Source organism: Bos indicus, chromosome 18 (assembly GCF_029378745.1).
Source record: "Bos indicus isolate NIAB-ARS_2022 breed Sahiwal x Tharparkar chromosome 18, NIAB-ARS_B.indTharparkar_mat_pri_1.0, whole genome shotgun sequence".
Classification (NCBI taxonomy): Eukaryota; Metazoa; Chordata; class Mammalia; order Artiodactyla; family Bovidae; genus Bos; species Bos indicus.
The window spans coordinates 57275623-57294023 of record NC_091777.1 but is presented as its reverse complement, the minus strand read 5'-3'; the positions used below and the strand labels follow the sequence as shown (position 1 = coordinate 57294023).

General features: G+C 53.7%; 1 protein-coding gene across 1 annotated transcript; it reads left to right on the top strand.

The window, feature by feature from the left end:
• Window positions 1–661: 661 nt before the first annotated feature.
• SYT3 (synaptotagmin 3) lies at window positions 662–15331 on the top strand. Its single transcript, XM_070772187.1, has 11 exons — window positions 662–715; window positions 1356–1486; window positions 2952–3133; window positions 5993–6518; window positions 8688–9075; window positions 9188–9406; window positions 11779–11899; window positions 12200–12371; window positions 12460–12592; window positions 14581–14649; window positions 14816–15331. Exons 3-10 carry the CDS (start codon window positions 2983–2985, stop codon window positions 14644–14646), a joined length of 1776 nt encoding a protein of 591 aa, XP_070628288.1. The 5' UTR covers window positions 662–715; window positions 1356–1486; window positions 2952–2982; the 3' UTR covers window positions 14647–14649; window positions 14816–15331.
• Window positions 15332–18401: the final 3070 nt, after the last annotated feature.

Sequence of the window (18401 nt, the reverse complement as noted above, 5' to 3'; positions counted from 1 at the left end):
TATATACTGACTGGCTTTTCAAATCTCTGGGTCCCTTAGGAAACGGGTCTTTTGTCTGTATTTTGGTGATGAGGAAACTGGAACTCAGAGCAAACAGGGCAAGGTCAAAAAGGTAGGAGCAGACCCAGGAAGAATTCGAGTCCAGGTCCTTGCTTCCACCTCCACAGCGGGCTCTGAGTCCCTGCCTCCCCTCCCAGCACCAGCCCTCAGAGCCCCTCCGCTGGGAGGACTGGAAGTCCTCTCCTGCGGAAAACTGAGGTGGGGAGTCGGGAGTCCTGCGTCCCCGAGGGAGGAGGGAACAGGAGAGGTGGATTCCTGCATCTGAGAATGGAGGGGGTTGGGAGCTCGGTACCCGGGGTCCTTGGAGAAGAAATGACCGGGGTCCCTGACTTCTCTAGGAGAGGAAGGGCTGGGGGCTGGAGCCCTTGGATCCTGGGGGGAGCAGAGGGTCCTGATCTCCGGTCTCTGTCTCCTCGGCGGTGGAAGTGCGCTGCGTCTCAGACGCCTCGGTCCGGGGAAAGCGCCCTCCTTCCTCTCTGCGGCCGCGCGATTTCGGCTAGAAAGCCGCAGGTTCGAAGGGGAAGAAGGAGGGGGTGAGAGGGGAGGAGCCGAGGACCTGCGACAGGGGCGGGGGGAGGAGCCGAGCTGGCACCGCGGCCGGCGCGCGGGGCTGCGGCGGCGGCGGCGGCGGCGGCGGCGGCAGGGGCAGCTCCGGGTGAGTCCGCTCCTCCCCCTCCCCCTGCCAGAGCCCCCGCCCCAGCCCCATCCCCGGGGGCGGCCCGGGCGCATGGGGGCGCGGGTCGGGGCAGAGGTGCGCGGATCTCCGACCCGGGAGTGGGAGTGCTGCAGCGTCTCCAGGCTGCCCCGGGGGAGGGGCACGTGGTTCTGGAAGGGGGGGTCCCGAAACACCTGGGTGCACCCCAACCTCTCCCACCGATCCCCCGGGCGTGGGGATGGTTTACCCACTCCATGGCTCCTCTGGACTTCGGACTCCGCGGCTTCTCGAGGTCCCAGACATTATCCCTCTCCCCTGCAGCGCCTTGGGACCCCGGCATCTCATAACCGCCCCCCCCCCCCCCACCTCCAAAAAAATTCCCATCCTCTCTGCAGCCGGGAGAGGCACTAAGGACTCCAACTCCCATCAGTCCCTGCAGTGCCTGGTCTATGAAGCCGCAGCAACGCGAGCGCAAGGCCTGCCGGGAATTGTAGTCTTTAAGCTTAACGGGAGCTGGGGGCCCGAAGGTGGGAAGGGGGTGGCCGGACCTCCCGGGGGTCGCCTGGGGTCGAGCAGCTGGCCCGAGTAGGACAAGATGTGAGGCTCGGGCTGAGCTTTTTCTCACGGCCACGGCCCCCAGATCCGGCCCCCCCTCCCACCACCTGGTTCTTGGGGACAGTTCCGCAGCCCCTTATCCACCCTACAACCCCCATGGGCTACCGCCAGCCGCCGCCTCCGCTGCCATCCAGGACAAGGCAGGGATAAGCGCAGGTAAGTCTGACTATGCCCGTCTCAGAGTCCTGGCCTTCTGCAGCACCCCACAACACCTGTCCATCTGTGAGCCCTGATCTGTCCGTCCCTAATTTCCCCTGCACCCTCCTTCCAGTCTATCTCTGATGTCTAGCTCCAAACCATGTATCGCTACTCCCCCTTCTCCCCACAGCCACCTATTTCTCCCTGTCTTTTATGAACCACCCCCCCCCCAATCCAACCTTCCTTCTGCCCCCATGACTGTCTGCCCAGTCCTCCATCCACTGTATCCTTTTGTCCATCTGTGATTTCTGGCCATTGTTTTTCTGTCCTTTATTTCTACACCCCATCCATTCTCCTGTCCACTATTTGTCTCTCGAAGATATTTCAGTCCACTCTCTTGCCTGGCACTTATCACTGCCCGCTTGGTCCATCCATCTCTCACACTCCCTTGAATTACACCCAGCTTATTCTTTATGGCTTGTCCATCCCAAGTCTCAATCCTTGACTTTCCCTCCGTCTGTCTGTTCATCTGTCCCTCTCTTCCAGGCCCCAGTTTGCCCTTCCCATTATCTCTGTCTCCCCTCCCCTTATCTCTCCCTCTCTCAACTTGGTCCTTATCTCTGCATCCTTCACCTTCATCTCTCCACAGCCAGCATCAGACAACCATCTCCTATCTCTCTACCCCCATCCATCTCCTTCTCACTCTCCCTCTCCTCTCCTTGTCTACACCTTCCTGTTCCCTGGACCTCCCAAGCCCTTTCCCACCCTGGGCCATTGCTCACGTTCCTCACGCTGTTTTGAATGGTTTTCCTCACTCCAGCCCCAGTGCCCACTGTCCATGGCTGGCTCCGTCTCATCTTTCAGGTTTCAGGGAACTCCCCCGATGACCCACCTCCGGGTCCCTTTGTGACACATCCTTCTTTTAGGGCACTTCTCACAGTCTGAGGGCTGTGTGTTTATGTGTTTATGTGAGTGTGTTTGTTGATTTGTATGCTCCTTATGTCCTCTCATTGGACTGTGACACCAGGAAGCCAGGGACTGAGTGGGGCTTGTTCCCTGCTGGATCTGCAACAGCCCACACAGTGCCTCATGTGTAGTTGGTGCCCAGTGAATATCTGTTGTATGCGTGAAGGAGAAATGGCCGTTCCATTGTCTCTCCATTCCTAAATTCTGTCCCTGCATCTGTGCAACCCTAATCTTTGTCTCCTTGTCTGTCCAACCCTTTATTTGTGCATCCTGAATCTCTGCCCCTTGACTGGCCTTCCCAGTCTTTTCCTCCTTGTCCATTTCCTCCCAGTCTCTTCTCCCTTGTTCATTGCCCCCCCCAATCTCCATCCCCTTGTCCCTCCACCCCCCAGTCTCTGTCCCTTTGTCATTCCACTCCCAATCACTGCCCCTTGCCTATCCTCTTTCGTTCTCTTTCCACCCCTTATCCACCCCCTCTCTCTCCCCCATCCCATTCCCCATCTGTACCCTTGCCCAGCCCCTCCCAAGCACAGGACTCGCTGGCCACCATGTCAGGAGACTACGAGGATGACCTCTGCCGTCGGGCACTCATCCTGGTCTCAGACCTCTGTGCGCGGGTCCGAGATGCCGACACCAGTGACAGGTGCCAAGAGTTCAACGACCTTCGGATCAGAGGCTATCCCCGGGGCCCAGATGCAGGTCAGCACCCCCAGCCATGTTGGCCAGCCCTCTGCTTCCACCATAGGCAGAATTTTTAGAGATTTAGAGCAGCCTTGCTCGCTTCCTGTGCCTTGTGGAGCCAGTCCCTCTTAGAGTCTTGCTTCCATCCTGCCTGTTGCTGATCCCCCTTACCTCTAATCTAAGGAGAAAGAGCTATGTGGTCCATTTGACCCACGGCCTTTTGAGTTTTGCCCTGCGGGCCTCCTATCCACCCTCCCCACCCCCACTCCACTGCTGCACACACCCCCTTCAAATGTCTTTGTGCATCTCACATAGTGCTTAGAAGCTCAGGCTCTAAATCAGTCTGTCTGACTTGTCTGGGTTCAAATCCCATCTCCCCCACTTATTAAATGCATGGGTTCTTCTGTACCTCAGTTTCCTCATCTGGAAAATGGGAATAATAAAAGTGACTACTCCATGGAGCAGCTGAGAGACTCAAATGATATAACACATGTGACTTGCTAAGAACAAGCTGGGCACACAGTGGGCATTCCATAAATGTTGAAATATCCTTACTGAGCACCGATTGTGTGCCAGGCAGTAGGCAAGGTCCTTCACATATCTCATCAACTACTCATGATGACCCTTTGTGGTACATATAATCCCTATCTTCTCTTTTTTTAATTTTATTTTTAAATTTTTTAATTGAAGTACAGTTGATTTACAAAGATTCATGTATATGGCAAAGTGATTCAGATATAGGTAGATATTGATGCATATATTCTTTTTCAGATTCCTTTCCATTATATGTTATTATATGACACTGAATATAGTTATAATCCTTATTTTCAATGGGGGAAACTGAGGTTCAGATGGAGTGGTTGGTCCCCCAGCTAGCGAGCAGTAGGGTTCTGAGAGCTAGGGAATATCACGAGCGCCTTCGTCCAGATGAGAAACCTTCACAAAGCAGGAGTTGGGACGTTAGAATGACGGTCACACTGGCTGAGCACCAGGGCGGGGCTCAGCATCTTAAGTGCAGGGTGTCCAGGGGCTGGTGATAAGGGATGAGGCCCAGAGAGCTGCAGCAGCTCACTCGGGGTCTCACCGTCTGTATGCAGAAGAGCCCGACTGTGACCCCAGGAAGTCTAGCACACTACTGCAATTTGGCAAGCTGGGGGTGGGGTGTCTCAGGACCACCCTCAAATTCAGTGATTCCTAGGACTTTGACTTGGAGAGAGTCTGAGTCAGGCTAACAGTGGGGGATGGCATCTGTCCAACTTTTCTCCCCCTCCTCTTCCAAAACGACCCCTTTTGCTTAGTTCTTCCCATGTTCAGAAGGCTGGTTTCTAACAGGCCTTGCTCTGGTTTCTAACAGGCCCCCAGAACTCTAAGTAGGTGCTGATCATTCCGAAACGGACACCCTAAGGGGCTGGAGTGGGGTGGGAAACTCAGTCCTGCCGCTGCCTGCACTGTGGCCCTGCAGGGTCACTTCCTGTCTCTCTGAGCCTCAGTTGCCTTATCCGTAATATAGGATCACTCACCCTCAGGTGGTATAGTGTCATGAGGATGAACATCAGGGGCCACTGACTTAGATCCACTGGGCAGTTCAGGACTGAAGCGCATCCCCTTGTCACCAAGGCTCCCTGAACGGACAGGACACAGCGCTTCCACCCTGCTGTCCTTGATGCCAATGCTTTGGTGACCTGCTCCTCCCCCGTGCACCCCATAACCCACCGTCTGTACAGAGCAGGAATTTCCCTTTGTGATCCACTTCATGGACACCCAAGAGTCAACCCCCAAACAAACTCACATTTCCTGGAAAAACCCTACTCCTGGCACCACTTACTGAACGAAGCTTCAGTTCAAGATCTGGGCTGTCCCGGGTTTCTCTGAAAGGCATATCAGCACACAGCAAGCATTCAGAGTGTGTTAGCGGTGGGGGTGATAGTGCTGGATGCAGATGGCAGTACTAGGATTTATCATCCTAACAAAAAGTCTGCCATTCGTGAATGAACCGCCAGTGAACCGCCAGTGGGTTCAATGAACCCAATGAACCGCCATTCACTGGGAAACACTGAATTGTGGTAGCCCAGTGGTGAAGTCGGTGGGCTCCGGAGCCAGGCGCTCCGGACTCAGATTCTGCCTCCTCCACTCCATCTACAGGACTTCGTGTCTGTGGTAACTTCATGTCTCTAGGTCTCAGTTTCCTTTTGTGAAAAGTACTAATGGGCATAATCATGTTGCCAAGCTCCTAGGGTGCCCGTGAGGCATAAGGAAGCTAATGTCTATAAAGCACAGTAACCTCTCAAGAAATGCTTGCTATTATCTTCCCCAGCTTCCTCTGCGAGCCATTCACTCCCTTCCATTCTTTAAAACTGCTATGACAGGCAGAACAGAGTTTTCCCCATTGGACAAATGGAGCAGGTCAAGCTCAGAGAGGTGAAGATATATTCCGAAAGCCACACTGTGAGCTGGAATTTGAACCCTGACCTATCTAACTGTGCCATGCAGTCTCCCCTCTCTTTGATCACCTCTGAGCATTTGGGGGAAGCTTGGTTCTAAATTGGAGGATGTACCCACTTATAGGAGAGGCAATGCGATCAAGAGGATAAAAAAGGATGAAATCTGAAGACAGGCTGCTGGTTCCAATCCCAGATCTGTCATGGACTAGCTGTGTAGCCTTAGACAAGTCACCCAAACTCTCAGTTTCCCTGTCTTTAAAATGGGTAGATGGAGACACTGACGTTGCGTAGCTGTGGAGTCTACACTGAGTAGTATGTGTAATGTGTTTAGGACGGTGAGAGGCCAACACTGAAACTTAGCTTTTTGGGGGAGAGCAGCGGGAGGCTAAATTCCGACCCCACCCTGACCCCTGACCTTTGTCCTCACTCTCTCCAGACATCTCCGTGAGCCTGCTGTCGGTCATCGTGACGTTCTGTGGCATTGTCCTTCTGGGTGTCTCCCTCTTCGTGTCGTGGAAGCTGTGCTGGGTGCCCTGGCGGGACAAGGGAGGCTCAACCGTGGGCGGTGGTCCCTTGCGCAAAGACCTAGGCCCCGGGGTCGGGCTGGCAGGCCTGGTAGGCGGTGGCGGGCACCACCTGGGGGCCGGCTTGGGTGGCCATCCCCTGCTGGGGGGCCCGCACCACCATGCCCACACGGCCCACCATCCGCCCTTCGCTGAGCTGCTGGAGCCGGGCAGCCTAGGGGGGTCTGACCCCCCTGAGCCCTCTTACTTGGACATGGACTCCTACCCAGAGGCCGCAGCTGCTGCAGTAGCCGCGGGGGTCAAACCGAGCCAGACATCTCCCGAGCTGCCCTCCGAGGGCGGGGCAGGCTCGGGGCTGCTCCTGCTGCCCCCCAGTGGTGGGGGCCTGCCCAGTGCCCAGTCGCATCAGCAGGTCACAAGCCTGGCACCCACCACCAGGTGAGACAGGCCACCAGGCTGGGGGCCCACTCTGAACTTCCTTTCCTCTTTAGTGTTGCCTTCCCATCTGCGGCGCTCCTGAGTCCTGGGAAAGGAGGGAGCTTGGGGCATGGAGTCCTGGTTCCTGGAGAAAGACGAGGCTGGGGACCCAGACTCCTGAGTTTGAGGGAGGAGGGGGCTAGAGCTCTGAGCTCTTAAAACCAGCAGGAGGAAGATAGGGACAGGACTCAGAGATCAGGAAGGTGGGAGAGAATGGAGATTAGACCCCCGATTCCCTGCAGCACAGAGCAATTCATCACTGGTGGGACCTGCAGTTCACTGATCCATTGATCCTGATCCTATGCATGCATATTGAGTGCCTAATATGACCGAGACCTGAGCTGGGTGTTGGGAAAAAGTAGAGGTGAGCACTACACACAGACCCTCATGCCACTCCCAGTCCAGGGGAAGTGGGTCCCCAGACCAGCTTGTCCTGAGCCAGCCAGGCCAGGGCTGCAGAAAGGCAGCCTAGGGGACACGGCGGGGACCGGATCACACAGGGTCTTGGATGCCAGATTGAGGGTCTGGAACGTTGTCCTGGGATGCTGGGGAGCCACGGAAGGCTTGAGCAGAGGAGGTCAGCTCTGGGTATAGAAAGACCTCTCTGGGGCCACACAGGGGACAGACTGGACGCCGAGAGTCCAGGCAGGAGAGGACAAGCCTGCGCTGAGATCACGGGGCGGCGGAGGCAGAGATGAGCTAGAGAGAGTCAGGGGGCAGTGAGTTGGGGATGGAACCGGGGCCTGACGGCTGTGGGTAGGAGGGGGTCGGAGGAGGTAAGGACAGCACCCAGGGGTCTGGCCTGGTGATTGGGTGGATGGTGGCACTGTCAGAGGACCTAGGAAGAGGGGAGGGTTTGAGGGAGACCCTGAGCTTATCTGGGTCTTGTTGAACGGGAGGGACCTGGGGGAGCATCTGGGGGAAACTGCCTTCTAGAAGGACTGTCTCAGGCCCCAGAGGTTCATCGGTGGTTCTCCTCCAGGTAGGGGCTGGTCAGGGGCTCATGGAAAATGTAGTCTGAGGTCTCTGGGGAAGCCCTCCAGAGGTTGATGGATACACTGGTTATGAAGAAACTGAGGCTCAGAGGGTGTTAATGACCTGCTCAAAGTCACTCTGGGAGCACTGATCAGTAGCTGGAGGCATCTCACCCCGCATCCCTTTTCATGGCTCCGTGCTCCCGACCCCCCTGCTTCTCCCAGCCCCATGCCTGCCTCTCAGTGCATCTGGCACTGCCCTGTCCAGTCATCACTAGGGGCCCCACCACATGGACTTCACCATGGGTGCAGTGGTTCATGCAGGAAAGGATGGATGAGCAGGGACCGTGGGGGTGGGAAAATTCAGGAGACGGGAGGGAAAGTGTTTGAGGGGAGAGAGGAGGTGAGGATGGCCCCAGGTATCTGTCCTGCAGGCTGAGGTGGATCGTAGGGGGCTGGGAGAGGGAGTGGGTTGGGGAGAAGGGAGCGAGCCCAGTGGGGAACACAAGAGGTATGTGGTGTCTCATGGGGCTGGGAGGCTGAACCTGGCTAGAGCCCAGGAGACACACTTAGCAGACAGAGGCTGCTGGTGGTCGTGGAAACCTGGGGCACAGATGAGCTTGTCCAGGGAAAGCATATGGGTGAGAAGGGAAGATGATGGCCAAGATGGTTAAGGATGGAGCTGTGGGCTTCTATAGTGTTCCACAAGCACAGAAAAGACAGTTGAGAGAGAAAGAACAGGCCAGGGGGAGCAATGGCCAGGTGGGAGAGGGTGAGGATGGGCCGGGGAAATTTGGAGAAGGGCAGATGGGGGTCGGATGGTCTGGGCTGTGTGAAGCCCCTGGGCTCCACAGAGAAGTTATTCAGGGTCACTCCTGGAGGTCAGATGGAAGCTTTGAGAGGCTGGTGAGAGCCCAGGTCTGGGGTGGAGCTAGCTTAGAGAAGGGGATGGCCACCCCCCGCCCCCCGTACAGATGGGGAAACTGAGGCTCAGAGGATTCAAGCGCCCTGCCCAAGGTCACAGTGGGCAGAGGTGGGGGTCTGTGGGCGCCTGGCTGTGGGGCTTGAGGAGAAGGCCGGGAAGGGCCCCCCAGGTTTTCAGGTGCAGTCAGAGATCAGAGCCACTGACTCCATCTGTCTTCCTCACCCCCTACAGGTACCCCGCCCTACCCCGGCCCCTCACCCAGCAGACCCTGACCCCACAGCCGGACCCGGGCAGTGAGGAGCGGCCGCCCGCCCTAACCTTACCCCTGCCGGGCGGAGAAGAAAAGGCCAAGCTCATCGGACAGATCAAGCCGGAGCTGTACCAGGGGACTGGACCCGGTGGCCGGCGGGGCGGCGGGGCCCCTGGCTCTGGGGAGGCCGGCGCGGGGGCGCCCTGTGGCCGCATCAGCTTCGCCCTGCGGTATCTCTACGGCTCCGACCAGCTGGTGGTGCGGATCCTGCAGGCCTTGGACCTCCCGGCCAAGGACTCCAATGGCTTCTCAGATCCCTACGTCAAGATCTACCTGCTGCCTGACCGCAAGAAGAAGTTTCAGACCAAGGTCTGGAGTGGAGGGCTGGACATCCGGGTCCCAGGGAGGGAGGGGCGGGGTCCGAGGGAGGAGGGGCCGGTGGGCATGGTGTCTGAATCCCTTCCTCGCCCGCCCCCTGCAGGTGCACAGGAAGACCCTGAACCCCGTCTTCAACGAGACGTTTCAGTTCTCGGTGCCGCTGGCTGAGTTGGCGCAGCGCAAACTGCACTTCAGCGTCTATGACTTTGATCGCTTCTCCCGGCACGATCTCATCGGCCAGGTGGTGCTGGACAACCTCCTGGAGCTGGCCGAGCAGCCCCCCGACCGCCCGCTGTGGAGGGACATCGTGGAGGGCGGCTCGGTCAGTGGCTCCCGCACCCCCTTCCCCAGGGGACCCAGGACCCCTCAGCTTGCCATCTCCTTGCCCCCCCTACTACTTCACACCCTCATAACTCCTGGATCCTGGAGTTTTCAACTTTATTTTACTGAAAGTTCTGCAAACGTACAAGCAGGAATGGAGAATGGTATAATGGGCTCCCGCTCCCCTTCTGCACTTAGCTAAATATTAACATCAGAACCAGGCTCCAGATTTCCCAACTTCTGACCCCACTTTGACATCTGATGGTAACCATGAAGAAAACTATAACAGACACCACCCGTTTTATCAAAACTCCAGGCTGTGACCCCATGACTTCTGCCCTCTGACCCCGGATTCCTGACCCTTCAATTTCCCAAGCCTAGAGTTCCCAGCTTTTGTTTGTTAAACTTCCTTCCCCTTTACAACCTCCTCATTTTTCAATTCCCAGTCTTCCTGAGACGCCTCCCCCAGCCCCTCTGATCTCTAAACATTTTGTTTCAAAGCCCTGACCCTCAAGCTCTCTAATTTAATCGAATCCTCTGTGTCTTCATGGTCTCCACCGGAACCCTGATAGTGTGATTCGCTAGAGCCTCACACTGGAATCCCCGATGTCCTGACATCTCCCCAGTGCCCCCGACATCCCCACTGGCCCCTTCCTCCTGTCTTACAGCCTCGTTCTCCTGTACATCCAATCCTTCCCCGAACCCAGTTCCTAGGTCTTTGTTTGGGTGTCCCGACCCCTTCCGCACCCCGAACTTCGCACCCTCCCAACTCCTCAGCCCTCTCAGTTCCAGTCCGTGGGTTTCCCAACATTCCAGCTCTCTGTTGATCTGGGGAAGCTGTGTGTGAGTGGGGAGGGGTGTAAGCCCTGTCCTCATATCTTGAGAGGGCTGGTTTTGCTCATATCTTGAGAGGGCTGGTTTTGCCCACCCGATGGCCTGACTCAAGCTCCTTCCCGTCTCTGAGCCTCCATTTTCCCATACATACAAGGACACGGTTGAACCAGGCATGTGTGGCTCTTCCTAAGGTCCCCTTCACCTGGGGGGACCACAGCCCGCTTGCTCTGTCCCCCAAGCTCAGGCTCTGAGAACTACCTGACTAGTTGTAGGGTCCTGACCCTGCTCCCTGTTGTTCCTCCAGGCTACCCTGCTCAAGGGCTCCCTTCTGCATCCATCCTTGTCTCCTGCATCACCTCACATTTTCTCTTCTCCTCCTGATCGCTCCAGGCCTAGGTGGTCACACAGGGGCCAGCATCATGGGGACGCCTGGGGGGAGTCTTTGCACAGGGCGGCAGGGAGTCTGGGAGCATGTGGGAAGAGGTGACAGCTAAGCTGAGGCTTGATGACTGAGAAGCGACAGGGAGGGTGGGTATTCTTGCTGAGGACACAGCCGGGGCAGAGCCTCAGGGGAGCCAGTGGGGAGTCTAGGGACCTGGGCTCTGGCTGCGTGGGTTGGGGGTGAGGCACTGAGATGAGGCTGAAGACCAGGGCAGCCAGGGCGTAGGGCCCCTAGCCCTGGCCGCCGCTCCAGGTCCTTCTGCGTGTGTCGAGGCAGGAGATCTGCCTCCCTTGTAACCTCATGCTGGCTCTTGTCTGTCTCCTGCCCCAAGATTGACCTCTCTGTGTGTCTTTTCTCACCTCTCTAGACCTCTATCCCACCTCTCTGGATCTCTGTCCCTTCTCCATGTAGGTCTCTGCCTCTATTCCTCTCTCTCCTCCTGCACCCCCCTCCCCCACCTTTTCCCCTCCCCTCTCATTCTGGGTCTCTGTCACTCGCTGGGTCTCCATATGTGTTAGTCACTTCAGTCGTGTCGGACTCTTTGCAACCCCATGGACTGTAGCCCACGAGGCTCCTCTGTCCATGGGATTCTCCAGGCAGGAATACGGGAGTGGGTTGCCATTCCCTTCTCCAGGGGATCTTCCCGACCCAGGGAAGCCGAGTCTCCTGCATTGCAGGCAGATTCTTTACTGTCTGCACCAGGGATTGCCACACCAACCCCCCGCCCGCCCCACTCTGCTCTGGGTCTTTCTGACTCTAGAATTCTGTGGATCTGTCGTTCTGACTCTCTCTGGGCGTTTGCATCTCTGTCTCAGCCGATTTCTCACAGTGTTCTCTCTGCCTCCCTCTTTCTGTCCTTCTCCCCCCACCCACGCCTCTTCCAGTTTTCCCCTCAGAACAAATAGGCTTTGACGGTGGTGGGCCGCTGTGGCCGGGGAGTTTACCAGGTTTTGGCCCGGAGTCAGATTGTTAAGTGGATCGGAAACCTGAGCCCTGGAAATCGGGCAGGAGAGCTGGAGGCTGGAGATGGGGAAGTCAGGGAGAGGCTGGGGGGAAGGCTGAGACAGAGCACCGCTGGCCCCCTTTCCCCACTGCAGGAAAAGGCAGATCTTGGGGAGCTCAACTTCTCACTCTGCTACCTCCCCACGGCCGGCCGCCTCACCGTGACTATCATCAAAGCCTCTAACCTCAAAGCGATGGACCTCACCGGCTTCTCAGGTGGGTTCCGGAAAGGCGCCGGCTTCTGAGGGGCGGGGAGGGGGGTGAGACTCCTGGGTCTGAGCGAGGAGGGGGCTGGAAGCCCAGACTCCACAGAGTCCTGAGAGAGGAGGGGAGGGGGTCCAGACCCCCTAAGTCTGGGAGAAGAGAGTCTGGGATCTGGGCTCCTGGATCTGAGGGGCTAGGAGAGAAAAGGTTGGGGAACCAAACGCTTGTGTTTGGGAGAAAGGTCTGGGGTCCGTGATGGGGTCCGAGGGCCGAAGACCCGGTTCAGCGCCCTCCCTTCACGCCCGCCCCCAGACCCCTATGTGAAGGCCTCTCTGATCAGCGAGGGGCGGCGTCTGAAGAAGCGGAAAACCTCCATCAAGAAGAACACGCTGAACCCCACGTACAACGAGGCGCTGGTGTTCGACGTGGCCCCTGAGAGCGTGGAGAACGTGGGGCTCAGCATCGCGGTGGTGGACTACGACTGGTGAGGCGGGGGGCGGGGTGAGAGCGGGGTGTGGAGCCCGGCCTGCCGGCCTCTGGGGTGCTCACCGGCCCCCACCCGTGACCTCCAGCATCGGGCACAACGAGGTGATCGGCGTGTGCCGCGTGGGTCCCGACGCCGCCGACCCCCACGGCCGCGAGCACTGGGCCGAGATGCTGGCCAACCCACGCAAGCCCGTGGAGCACTGGCATCAGCTGGTGGAGGTGAGTGCGGCACCACGCTCCCCTTCATTCGCGCAACCCCTCATGTCTTTGTGGGCTGCTCAGTCACAGGTTCGAATCCCCGCTCTGCCCTCTTTAGCGGTATGACTTAGAGCAAGTTCCTTGATCTCTCTGTGCCACCAGTTTCCCCAGCTGGGAAATGGGGCCGTTAGAAGCGTCTATTGTTAGGACAGATGTGAAGATGCAGTGAGTTAATGCAGGACTAAGTGTCCGCCTCTCAGTAAATAGTCAGCTACTCTTATTATTATTACCCATGATATGAAGTCCCAAATAAAAGGGGAAAAAAAAACCTCGATGATAAAATAGAGCAGGGCTTTCTTCATTTGTTATTTAAAGCAGCCTGTGAAAATTGGTGGACTGTGGTTTACTGGGTAAGGATCAACAATTTTTCTTTTGAAATGAATAAGAAAATAAAATTGAAATAGAACAGAACAGAAATTTTCACAGGGCAGGAAACCAAGGATTGTGGTATTAATTTATTTTTTCCCTGGGGGTTGCGGTCCAAAATGTTTGAGAGTCTGGGGGGGAAAGGGAATCTGGAGGGGAGTTGGGGGGGGTGCCCTTTCAATTAGGGAGTCCTGGAGGGCTTCTCGGCAGAGGCATAGAGGTTGAGAAGAAATGGCTTAGGTAAAGAAGCTTGTAGGAAGAGGGTAAGGCTGCCAGTTCCTCCAAATCATCTAGAAGAGGGGTGTCAGTGGTGAGCCTGGAGCAGAGAAAGAAGGGGATGGGAAGACCCCAGGAGGCCTTGGGGGTCACGGGAGAACCAGCTTGACAATTTTTAAATTAAAAATTTAAGATCACTTAAGGTCCTTAATTGGTCAAGAGAAATTTTCAAGCATTCTCTCATTTGAATCCAAGAAAAGCAAAGAAGTAACTTTCAAAACTATTGATGACTACTGTCACTAAAGCCAAGAAAGTAAGAGGATACTAAATTCTTACAGGGTAAAATTAAAACATTTAAGATAGTATGAATTTCAGTACACTTACTCTTTTTTTTTTTTTCCAATATTTTCCCAACTAGTTTAATATTCCAGGGGGGGCGGGCGGGAGACAAAAAATACAAAAAAATTGAGTACATATTTCTCCTTTTGTCTTTGGTTCCTGAGCCTAGAAACTGGCCTTTACTGACAATTTAAATAAATTTCAATTTTAAATAAAACAAGTTTTCTTTAAGATGGCACTGGACTAGCTTTTACTTAAAATTTATATTTTGCTCATCATGGACTCTTTTTGCATTGATTTTGATTTTTTTTTTTTAAGATGGTATTACAATAGCATTTATCTGGATTGCTGAGTTTGGGTGTACCTTGCATTTTACACCTGGATTCAGTTCCTCACTTGGAACTGACTAGTGTGGCCTTGCTTTGAAGTTTTCTCTGGGGTTGGAGTGGGGAGGGATGTAAAGGGCTGAGCGCAGAACTCAGAAGTGAGTTTTGAAAAGGCTGATTATACTTAGCTGAACAGATGGCAGCTCTCCCTCCTTTTATCACTTACTCTTCTTCTAATTCACTCACTCGTTTATTCACAAACTTCTCTGGCAGCTCCTGTGAGCCACGCTCGCCGTACTCCTCAGTGGAGAGGAGCTGAACCCTGGCAGAGTCTGGCCGTGACCTTGACTTTCAGCCAATGATGTTCTGTGGCTGATCCTGACCATTCTCTAGCTCAGCCCTCCCATGGCTCCCCAGCACTCTCAGGACTGGGTTTCAGCTTCTTGGGGGCTGTGCAGGGTCTTCCCTATCACCCCAGTGGCCTCATCATCTCTTCTCACATTTTCAGTGATGTCTTCTTCGTGCCTCTGTTTTCTCATCTGTAGAATGGGACTGTAGTACCACTTGCCCCATCACTTCAGAGCTGGGCAAAAAAGAGAACTATAAATGATGAAAACAGGTGTGATGTCTTATTAGGTTCATTACTAGCCACTGTTTTGCCTCTGTCCCCTCCTCCTGAGCCTTCTGGATTTCCCCCTTCAGGAAAAGACTTTGACCAGCTTCACAAAAGGCAGCAAAGGATTGTCAGAGAAAGAGAACTCAGAGTGAGAGGTAAGGAACCCAGACCAGGGGTGGGAGGGGCTGGATACCCAAGTCAGGATGGAGGGACATAGCACTGGGATTCCTGGGTCCATGGGGTGTTTGACGGTCATGACCAGCCAGGTCCTGGGCTGGCTGTCCGCCATCACTAATGTTTCCTTGCTGCCCGGTCCTGCAGGTCTGGCCAAGGCTTGGAATCAGACCAGGCCCCCTGAGGACCCCATCCCTTCCTGCCCGGACTGTGAATTCATCTCCTCGAAGCCATAACGTCCGAGCTGCGTGGTGCGAGGCAGCCCTGGGCCTGCCCATCCTTCTACCCCTGGAGGCTTGGGGGTGGTGGGAGGCAGGCGGGCCCAGCTCCCTGTTTCAGGGTGGGGGGCATTCAGTCTCCACTGTGTCTGTCTTCCCTCCCCGGGGTTCCCCATCCAGGTGAGGGGCCATGCATGTCTGGGGGATCCCTGTCCCCCCAAAACCTCTGTCTGTCTGTCGTCTGTCTCTTTGCTGTTTGTACAAGACTTAGTGTCCTAACCCTCGTGCTGGCTGTGAATGTCAACGGACCAATCTCCCATGTTCCCCTAGACACGCACACGCCCGTGTCCACCCTTTCTGTTCACCACACCCTGAGTCTGGCCGATTCCCCCCACTGCTGCTGCTATCAACTCCAGAATAAACACATACTTTGGGTCTCACTCCATCTGGGGCTCCTGTCCTTTCTGGGACTGGGAAGCTGGGTTGGAACATCTCGGCTCTGCATTCAAACAAATGTTTCATTCACTGGCAGAGTGACCTTTGGCTACTTAACTGATTTCCCTGAACTTTCCTTTTTTTTTTTTCTCTGAACTTTTCTAAATTTCACATTGGCCAGGACCACTGTAGTCATAGGACACAAAATGCAACCCAGACTATTGTAAGCCACAAGCAGAAATGAAGGACCTTCATGGAAGCCTGAGAGTACAGAAGAACTTCAGGCAGGTTGGACCCAGGTGTTTGAGAGATTCTGCTTTGTCCTTTATTGACTTCGTTCTCAGGCAGACCTTTGCAATGGTAACAAATGGTCATTTGGAACTGCAGGCTTATAATGCTGAAGCTGTTATAATGCCTTCAGCTGAAGAAAACAGAATACCCAACAGAGAGAACTGAAATGGTAGAGATTTCTTTTGCTCATGGTAGAGATTTCTTTTGCTCGTGGTAGAAATTTCTTTTGCTCATCTAACATTTTAAAGACACAAAATCCCAGGGTTAGCTCAGCGGCTCAGTGTCAGGCACTAAGTTGGCATCTCTGAGAATAGTTTGCTTTCCCCGCATGGGTACAAACTGTCTGGAACGGTACCACGCATCTTGTTCTCAGACAGTGACATCTAAAGCAGAAAATGTGGACAAGGGCCTCTCCCTTATGTGTTTGACATTTTTATTTTCTCCCTAGAAGAGTTCTCCTTTCTCATTTGCCAGACTGGGTTCTAGAGGGCCAGGCTGGGTTGCAATGCAGTCTGAAAAGTGAGCATCTGTCATTTCTAGTCTATATCGTGGGGTGTGGGCTTTGCCAGCAAGAAAGCATGGAAAGGGGAATGGTTGTTAGGTAGGAAATTAACAGGACCTGCTGCAGTTGCGGAAAATTAGGAAACAAAATTAGGATATTCCCTTTCTCTCTCTCTCTGCATCCATATCCTTCAGGAAAAGGAGTCTGATTGGCCCTCCTCAGATCTTAAATGACCACGTCCAGCTAAGCAACTGTCCAGTTGGCAAGCTTGCTCTTGCCCATCCCCCTACACCCACCCTCACCATAGCTGACTCCTCCCCTCCCCATCCTACCCAGATTGGATCAGACTCCCTCAGGAACCCGACCCTTCTTGCCCAGGGGTGAATTCATCTCCTGAAGTCATAACATTCTTTAGTGGAGAAAGCAGGGGTTCCCTTAATTGACAGCCCCAACAGAATGACACAGCAGGGGACAGTCCTTCAAACTAGCCAGTGTCCACTCCATGACTAGTTTACATTAATTCATACCCCCTTGCCCGTACACACCACTTCAAAAAATTCGACCATGAAAAAAAGTAATACAGATCCTGTATTTGTTGACGTGGGGTGCCATAACAAATTACCACAAGCCGGCTAGCTGAGAACGACAGAAGTGTATTCTCTGAGAGTTCTAGAGACTAGAAGTCTGAAGTCAAGATGTCAGCAGGGTCCGTTCCTTCTGAGACTCTGGAAGAGAATTTCATGCTTCGTGCCATGCCTCTCACGCGGCTCCTGGTAACTGTCTGAAATCCTTGGTGTTCCTGTAGATGTATCGCTCCACTCTGCTTCCTGTCTTCACACCACCTGGTCCCGTGCATATCTCATACTTACCTCTTCCTTTCCGGTTCTCTCTCTTTTAAAGCACATAGCACACTGATTTTTTTTTTTTAATCGTAGTCTGACTAGGAGTACATGAACTCTTTTTTCTTGAGCATTGAGCAGCACTTTTCAAACCCTAATAAATGTTAAGGTTAGAAAGGTGCGATAATGTTCAGCTTAAAGGTAAATAAGCAGGGTGACAATATACAGCCTTGAAGTACTCCTTTTCCTATTTGGAACCAGTGTGTTGTTCCATGTCCAGTTCTAACTGTTGCTTCCTGACCTGCATACAGATTTCTCAGGAGGCAGGTCAGGTGGTCTGATATTCCCATCTCTTTCAGAATTTTCCACAGTTTGTTGTGATCCACACAGTCAAAGGCTTTGGCACAGTCAGTAAAGCAGAAATAGATATGCCAGCAAATATGCCAGCAAATTTGGAAAACTCAGCAGTGGCCACAGGACTGGAAAAGGTCAGTTTTCATTCCAATCCCAAAGAAAGGCAATGCCAAAGAATGCTCAAACTACTGCACAATTGCACTCATCTCACATGGTAGTAAAGTAATGCTCAAGATTCTCCAAACCAGGCTTCAGCAATACGTGAACCGTGAACTTCCAGATGTTCAAGCTGGTTTTCGAAAAGGCAGAGGAACCAGAGGTCAAATTGCCATCTGTTGGATTATAAAAAAAGAAAAAGAGTTCCAGAAAAACATCTATTTCTGCTTTATTGACTATGTGAAAGCTTTTGACTGTGTGGATCACAATAAATTGTGGAAAATTCTGAAAGAGATGGGAATACCAGACCACCTGACCTGCCTCTTGAGAAATCTGTATGCAGGTCAGGAAGCAACAGTTAGAACTGGACATGGAACAACACACTGGTTCCAAATAGGGAAAGCAGTATGTTAAGGCTGTATGTTGTCACCCTGCTTATTTAACTTATATGCAGGGTACATCATGAGAAACTCTGGGCTTGAGGAAGCACAAGCTGAAATCAAGATTACCAGGAGAAATATCAACAACCTCAGATATGCAGATGACACCACCCTTACAGCAGAAAGCGAAGAAGAACTAATGAGCCTCCTGATGAAAGTTAAAGAGGAGAGTGAAAAAGTTGGCTTAAAACTCAACATTCAGAAAATGAAGATCATGGCATCTGGTCCCAGCACTTCATGGCAAATAGATGGGGAAATAGTGACAGACTTTATTTTTTGGGGCTCTAAAATCACTGCAGATGGTGACTGCAGCCATGAAATTAAAAGACACTCCTTGGAAGAAAAGTTATGACCAACCTAGATGGCATATTAAAAAGCCAGAGCCATTACTTTGTCAACAAAGTTCTGTCTAGTCAAGGCTATGGTTTTTCCAGTAGTCATGTATGGATGTGAGAGTTGGACTATAAAGAAAGCTGAGCACCGAAGAATTGATGCTTT

Bases quoted from the DNA above. Each gene is read 5' to 3' on its own strand.
- SYT3 (XM_070772187.1), top strand. From the start codon at position 2,983: ATGTCAGGAGACTACGAGGATGACCTCTGCCGTCGGGCACTCATCCTG. The intron at 9,076-9,187 runs GTCTGGAGTGGA...CGCCCCCTGCAG, and splicing joins AGAAGAAGTTTCAGACCAAG to GTGCACAGGAAGACCCTGAA. The intron at 11,900-12,199 runs GTGGGTTCCGGA...GCCCGCCCCCAG, and splicing joins GGACCTCACCGGCTTCTCAG to ACCCCTATGTGAAGGCCTCT.